General features: G+C 32.3%; 1 protein-coding gene across 1 annotated transcript in view; it reads left to right on the forward strand.

The window, feature by feature from the left end:
- The window catches only part of LOC106463089 (apolipoprotein D-like), an 11,484-nt gene extending 5,871 nt beyond the window's left edge, over positions 1–5,613 (forward strand). The window contains exons 4-5 of the mRNA XM_013923058.2: positions 1,212–1,307; positions 5,252–5,613. Coding sequence (XP_013778512.1) covers positions 1,212–1,307; positions 5,252–5,385 — 230 coding nt within the window. The 3' untranslated portion in view covers positions 5,386–5,613. The remainder of the gene's footprint in view (positions 1–1,211; positions 1,308–5,251) is intronic.
- The last annotated feature ends 2,582 nt before the right edge of the window (positions 5,614–8,195 follow it).

Here is an 8,195-nt window from a genome sequence, read left to right on the forward strand (position 1 = left end):
GTTTAGTGCGATTGTTGAACTTGAGTGTATCGGTAAAGTTATATTCGGAAAGAATAAACCAGTTTTATTAAGTAAAGACTTGTGTCGTTAATATTTCGTCGGAACGAAGTTACGGAAAAATAAATTAACAAACGGAGACGTAGCAATATTTTTACAAATTTTAATGACAGCATCTTTTATAAAAACTTACTATACTTCTTGTTTTTGACAGTTGTTATAATGGTGTATACAATCTAACAGATTTTAAACTTCAAAACTGAGCTGCTACATGGACACTCATGGTGACAGTCACTAGATGCTTTAAAGATTCGGGGTTTGGGAATTTTCTGCGTTTCGGTATGATATCGATCATGGTTTTCAATTCTGATTTTTCAAACACCAACTGGGGATTCGGGGCACTGTCAAATAGAATTAGGGCAAGTGCTTCTGTTAGATATACATGACTGTTTCAGTTTAAGTTTAATGCGAGTGTTATGATTTAGATAGTTTATCTAGCACGAGTGTTAAATTTAGTTATTTTTAGAAGCGGTAGTTTATCGCAAGTTTGTCTACCTAACTGTTTACGAATCATACGTTGTGCAGTTCAGTAGCTATGAATTGGTAATTGTTATATTATTGCGTCATGTTACTAGAACCTTCTGAGTTTTTCTCGTTGTTTTAATTGAGTGCTATTGCTTTATGATATCTAACAGTGTGTGGAACAAATTAGACTTCTGTCGGGGTATAAATATGCGTCGGAAATTTAGTTCGATAGATAGATCTAGACTGCATCATTGTGAGTTTAGCCATACAAAACGTATAGTGGTAATTCTTAAAGTGAAATTATCACAGATTGTATTGTAATAACAGAGAAGAGAAGAATAATTCGCCTTGTCAATTGTTTTCTAAAGTAATTGAACCATCCTGTATGGACTTTGACGAAAGGGAGGCAATTATTTAAAGCTTTGGACACAACTGTGATAACCAACTGCGTAACAAAAATTTATATATATGTTTGACTTGTGTTGATACAATATTTTTAAAACAAGTGGACTGTATGCTGTTTGTTTATTGTTGAAATTTATCATCAACAAATCACAGACACCTACTGTAAAGAATCTGGCCCATACATAAAACATTGTGTGCCAGTCCCTAGCAACGCCTCTTCTCACACTTATATAAAAAAAAGACACTTTTATTAATAAGTTCATATTGCAATGTCTTTTTTTCAGTTCCTTTTCGTATGAAGCTGTGGATATTGGACACCGACTATAAGGAATACTGTATATTCTGGACCTGTGTCGATTTTTTGAAAGTATCACACGCAGGTAATTATCTGAATATATATATGTGTATATTTCATATAATAATAACCATTTAGAAAACTTGCTTTTGATTGAAAGTCCATTCAAATTCATTCCAGATTTTGCTGCTACAAAATTTGTTGGTATCAAATTTTGGTTTCCTTTGAAAGGTTTTTTAATGTCATTCTTTCTTGTTAAAACAAAGCAATATACACACGTAACCATGAAAGTATCCATACTATAACTTTTAACGTAGTACATATAACTTCACGAAATTTGGCAAGGTTTCAGTAAACATAACAAGTCTTTTATGCACACAAAATCAGATTAAGTATTTTTACTAAAGACTAGTCAGTGAATATATGGAGTCAGAGTGTTGACTAGTCTAGTTGCAAGGTGATTTTTTATATTAAGATTAAACATATTTTTGTTCACTTTACTCTTTTCAAATTTCATTTGCATAGCCTCTAAAACTGCCTAAATGAATACCAAACGTTTTTGTTTTTTATCAGTAAAACTTTACATTTTTTTCTACCCTAACTCTATAAGGGCTTGGTTGATATGACCAACCTTGTAACCACCACAAAAATATAGAAAGTGACCTAAATTACTCCATTTTCTATTTAGAATGAGTATAGATTGTAACAGAAAACTACAACTGATTATCCTAAATAGCCTAAGTCTCGGAACAGTCTACATCTGTTTCTTTAAACCATGTCTAACTAATGACCCAGCTATGAAAATAGTAAATCACTGAACGTAACTCCTGAGCAACTCACGAACATACCGGGTAGATAATTTCTTATTAGTAGTATTTTTCATTATCTTACCTCATAAATTTCAAATTTTTACATTTTAGTTATGTTTATAACAATAGATAAATAGAAAAATTTAGTACATACGTTTGGTATCTTAATGTTTTGCTACTGACCCCCTGATGAAACTTAAACCTTTTTTTGTTATGATGGTACCAGTACATTAAATAATTTTTATTTATTTCAAATATGCACTTGAGATCACAAAATGATAAGATGTACAAAGTAAATAATGTCGTATAACTAAAAACTATTACACTTAACTGACTTTCTAACTAGGCATAAGTGCCTTAAAATAATTCCCTTAGTTACTCTTCTGAACTTCGCGATACCGACTATCAATCTGTAGGCTATATAACAGAAAATCTCTCCTGAGAACAAAGCAGCATTATACGTTATTCGGTAATTTAAACCTTTGTTTTCTATTAGTTATAACTGATGTAATAGAAAATTCAGAAAGAATTATTGGCAACTAGCAGAGATCCGCAAAAGAATTGCCCTCAAATTATTATCTTTATTGCAATAGTACTTCTTAAATATCGCATTTCTAGAATAATACAATAGATTTTTTTCGCACACACCGAAATCTGCAACTCCACTTATCTCAGGCCTAACATCAGTTAAGCCTTTATTAAGTACCTATGTACCATAAAGAAATAACACTGTAACTTGTGTACGTGTTTTGCTTTAGTTTAGTATGGTTTTAACTTTACTGAACTTAATATTATCAATAAATAAACTTATAATGATATTCTACAACCTAAATTTAGACGTTTTTAATTTTTTTTATAATGTCTACTAATACTATAGTAATATTTACATATTTTAAACTGAAGTGAGCATGCATTTTTAGGACAAACAAAAACTGAGTATTATTACAATAGATTTTTGAAAGCAGGTTATGACAGGTGAGCGTGGCAATTGGGTCTATCTCTCTATTAATATCTATACTATAAGTAATTTACATTTGCCAGACTATTATTATAAATTTATTTATTTTGTGTTTGTAATTCACTGATGTCGAGGCTATCGAACTTGTGTTTGCAATCCATTTATGTCGAGACTATGGAGATTTCTAGAAGGCCTAAGTGATAGAGGTATAAATAAGGCTACCAGACGAGCAGAAATACAGAGAGAGGGTAAAGGGAAGTTCAGTGAGAAAAAAGTTAGAAAACTCAGAATTAACCATCGTAGGAGTGAAAGGCCTAAAGGTTGATATGTTAGAGTTAGATTAATAGTTTGAAAGAGATAAGGAGAATAATTTGTCTTGTCAAAGGGTGTTCTAAGCTAAGTGAACCCGCATGTGTGGACTTTGACGAAAAAAGCAGACGATCTGGAAGCACGAAAAAGCAGACAGCAGACGATTATTGTAAGTACAGGATACAACTGCGGTTACTCGTGCGACAGCGTAAGTGAATTATATACGGATACTACTGCGATAAAAACAAGATAAAAATTCTTCGGCTTGTCAACTGAATTCTAAAGCAACTGAATTGGCTTACGTGGACTTTTGACAAGAAAAAGAAAACTGTATAGTGTTTAAGATACAACTGTGATCTCCACAGTGTAAATATTTTTTTATATACCTTAAACTTGTTTCTAATATATATATGCATTATTTTAAAAACAAGTTGAATGCGTGCTGTTAGTTTATTATCGAATTTATCGACAACTAGTCACAGACACCTACTATAGAAAAATCCTTAGCCCAACACGCCTATATATTAAACTTACTATATATACTATTAAAAGTAAGTTTCCTGACAACGTTAAACATGGAAAATCAGGGAGGGGTAATAAAAAATGTAGATGATGGGCAAGACGGCGACCAATTGTTACAATTCTCATAAAAGGGAAGGTGGATGATTTATGTAAATATTTTCTTTTAAATTAAAATTTATAAATATTAAATTGTTATTTATTAATTATGTATTGATGCCAAACGTGTTTGTATACATTCATAATAAAGTAATTTAATGAATTTTTTAATATAATTCTGTAAAAGTTCGTGGCATGCGCACTTTGACAACCCGTAACGAGAGATGAATATATAAACTAAAATATTATTTTAAAAATTATGAAAAATCGTTTTAATGTAATTAAACAATGATTCAAAACTCGATTAATTAACATCTAATTATTATTATTAGTAGTAACAGCCATATCGAAATGCTTATGAACATATTGTGTAAGAAAACAGATGTTTGATTTGATATATAAACTTATGTTTGAAGAAATGAGGTGTATCAAATTCCATGTGATTAATATTATATTGTACATGGAGTGTGAAATTACATATGAAGAAAATTGACTGGTTAAATGTGAAAAATATGTGTGAGAAAACATACTTTGTACAAGTTTTATAAAATTATATCCGATAAAACACACAGCTTAAATGTATTTAAAAGCAGATGAGATTCACGGAGCTATCGAAGTCAGTGTGACGTCTCTGATATCGTTTGTCCAATCCACATATTTTCTTTTGTTTTTAAGACTGGTCTGGTTAAATCAGCGTGCCGAAATGTCCTCGTCTTATTATCGAAAGAAAAAAACTACAAAAAACGCCCCGCTACTTGGGCCGTGAGTACGTTATAAGGGTATTCGATCAGCCAAGAGTTGGCGGTGGGTAGCATTAACTACCTGCATTCTTCTAGCCTGTCACTTCTAATTTAGGGACGGCTAGCGCAGATAGCGCTTGAGTAGTTTTGAGTAAAATCTAACAAAAGTTTTGTGGACAATTTGTGCGAGAAAAACTAAATATTTATTTCAAACGTATTAGAAAATATTGTCTGAATAAAGAAAAATACGATTTTTGTAAGAACTTGTTTGAATTTAGAATATATACTGTTTTATATGAAAATATTGTCTGTTTTTGATAAGTCGGAAAATTCCAAAGGTTTATCATACCCCCATATAAAAATAAAAAGTTAATTTACTAGTCTCTTAATATCTGGTTTCTACGAAAATACAGGCGTATGAACACTACTGAAAACATTATGTTCCTGGCTTTATTTACGTTTAAATAAATAAAAGATTTGTATATATATATATGTTTTTATTTTACTTTCGTGAAGTGCGCCTTTTAAATCAAATTTGCTATTACTAATGTACTTTAATATATTTTTTGACCTTTTATTTTGTCTATTTTTTTAGAGAACCTTTGGATATATTCTCGGAATAAAACCATAAGGCAGTCCACTAAAGTGAAGATCATCCAGTTTTTAGATAAAAACAAAGTTAACAGATATGGCTTGAAGCATACTAACCAAACCAACTGTCCGTGGTAGTGAACTTCATGTTTGGTTTTGGTTTATTTTAGTGTTTACTTAGCTTGAAACTTGGAAAAGAACCAAGAAAACTTTTATACGTAATCTCCATTCTTTAGAGCTTATTTTTGAATAGTGATTTCATATTTTCTTTTGATACTATTATTGTTGACGCAACAAAGCAAATTTTCAGTTAATGTAAACATTTTCATATCGAAACAATAAAGTTTGTATCCTTTTGTCACCACAGATTACACAGTTACTTATATATGTTTGTGCGCTTATATCTTTATCTTCGTGTACTTATGTCTAAACTATCTTTTTAAAGATTTGACATATGAATTTCACTTGTGAACGACTTATTAAGTCTAGAGAACTTTGGGGTCTGTAGTCTCCAGCTTCTTGAATACAACCAAGTTGACTTCTGGAATAACATATATTAAGGACTGGATTAAAGTTTAGTGGGGTCCAAGGCCCATGAAGTATTTGGGAATAATGACAATGATTATGACAATAATAATAACTCATTCTGACCTTTCTTCTGCTAGTTTTACGAACCATAACTCTTGAGATTTTATTTACGAATAAACATGAAAAAAACACAAAAAAAAAACGTACACTTTCTTTCCTGAATGTTCTTGTTAAAAGACACGATAATAAGTTCCATACTTCCAGTTATCATAAAGATTCTCACATAAATGTATACCTACCTTGGAACTCCTACCATGACCCTTCTCGAAAATTAGGTGCCGTGAAATCTGTTTCATTCTATCAAAACTATCTGTTCCAGTAACGAGCCCCCCAGTGACACAGCGGTATGTCTGCGGACTTACAACGCTAGAATCCGGGTTTCGATACCCGTGGTGGGCAGAGCACAAATAGCCCATTGTGTAGCTTTGTGCTTAATTACAAACAAACAATCCAGTAACGAACATTTTCAATCGGAACTCGACAAATTGAAAACAAGATTACTAACCCAAGACGGTTTTACTCTAGAATACGTTCACAAAGTCTTCTCTAAACTCAATAAAACATTCGAAGCCTCTGCGCAAGTCAACTAATAATGAAATTCCTATTTATTGCACAATTTTTTATCCCAAAAGTTTTACTTTCAGTCAGTAAGTTTAGGGAAAAAATTGTTACAAAAATTCTAACTAACTTGTCTCTACAAATTGTGTTCCTTTCTGGCAGAAAACTAGAGGAACTTCTATTAAAGAATGCCAATATTCTGATAGCTCTGGCCCCGTGTATCAAATAAACAATGCGACGAATTTTACATTGGAGAAACCCACGGATAAGTTCTTACCCGTGTCAGAGAACATAACGATCCCCTCCCTCTCCGTTTATGAGCACATGTCCAAGCATGGCCATTCGTTTCAACCTGACAATGTTGAAATTCTAAACAGAGGAAAAAATATGAACCTGCGCAAAATAAAAGAAGGCTTATTAACCTAACCTAAAATTGATAAATATTCTGATATACAGTTTTATCTTTCCTACCCGTTGTTTAAAGCATCTAAGGTAGAATTGTTGTACACACGTTTTATATTTTTAAGGGGGATTTCTAACATAGTACAATCGTACTATATTAATCTATCGAAAATGCCTAGCGTATATCAGAACACATGTCACAATGTAAGACATTTGAAACTATTTTGTTCGTAGATTTTCTTAACGATTACAAGTTGTTGTTGTTTGTAGTTAAGCGCAAAGCTACACAACAGGCTATCTGTGTTGTGGTCATCAAGGGTATCGAAATCCGGTTTTTAGCGTCATAAGCTTCAGGCTTACCGTTGTGCCATTGAGGGATGGGGTAAACAACTATAAAAATATTACCAGTCTTACAGTAGGTTATACATAATACCAGATAAAATATAAAATAGTGTTTTGAACCACTATTTAGGAACAACACAAAATCGATTCGAATAAATTTTTCGAAAATTTCACGTGTCCTCTTCTATCCAACGATCGACAGTTAAAACACATACACCGTTTATTTAATAACGGAAGTTCCAAGTCCCTTAACGGCATATGACGTCAGAGCGGGGTTTCAGCCTACGCTAACCTTCAATGGTGTTTAAAGTTTGGCCACATTTGAATTAATGAACCTTCTACAGTTTTTCTTTTGACATATTTTCCAGTTTTATATATTAATTTGGCTGATTTTCAGTTAATATTTTGATCAAATATCTCCTGTATACAAAAATAACATTAATCGTTTGACAATTTGCAACTTCTTTTTTATGTTATACAGTGTTGTTACGCTCAGCCAATCAAGTACTAACGTATATATCCGCTAGTTTTTCGTATCATTTAGATTCTAGATCAACGTTTCTCATCTTTTTTTTTCCTCGTGGCTCCCTTTTGAGTTTGATTTATCTCTATGGCCCCACCCTTCGTAGACGCTGTTACTTAGGGAAAAAGTTACTTTATTTCCAAACTGTTGATTTATAATATATTTATAATATTATTTTTACAATATTGTATTGTTTTTAAATATTTTGTTTATAACACACTGTTTACTTATACAAGTAAAAAATATTCTGTTAATCATTGACATTTTATTCAGTATGATCCTTGGGCCTGATGAACACTTGAAAGTTTTGAATGTCCGGTTGCAGTGTGGTCAGTGATAAGCGAAAATCACCTCTTTCCACAACATAGGCGGTTACGTATTTTTGATAGCAAATAAGTTACCCGACTAAAACCAGATTCAACCAGATAAGATGAGGGAAAAGCGATAAAATAAAACTTTGCCTTCTCCCAGAACTTGGCCCGGCATGGCCAAGTGGTTAGGGAGCTCGACTCGCAATGGGCGGGGCGCGGGGTCG

The sequence above is a fragment of the Limulus polyphemus genome, unplaced genomic scaffold, assembly GCF_000517525.1.
Source record: "Limulus polyphemus unplaced genomic scaffold, Limulus_polyphemus-2.1.2 Scaffold1322, whole genome shotgun sequence".
Classification (NCBI taxonomy): Eukaryota; Metazoa; Arthropoda; class Merostomata; order Xiphosura; family Limulidae; genus Limulus; species Limulus polyphemus.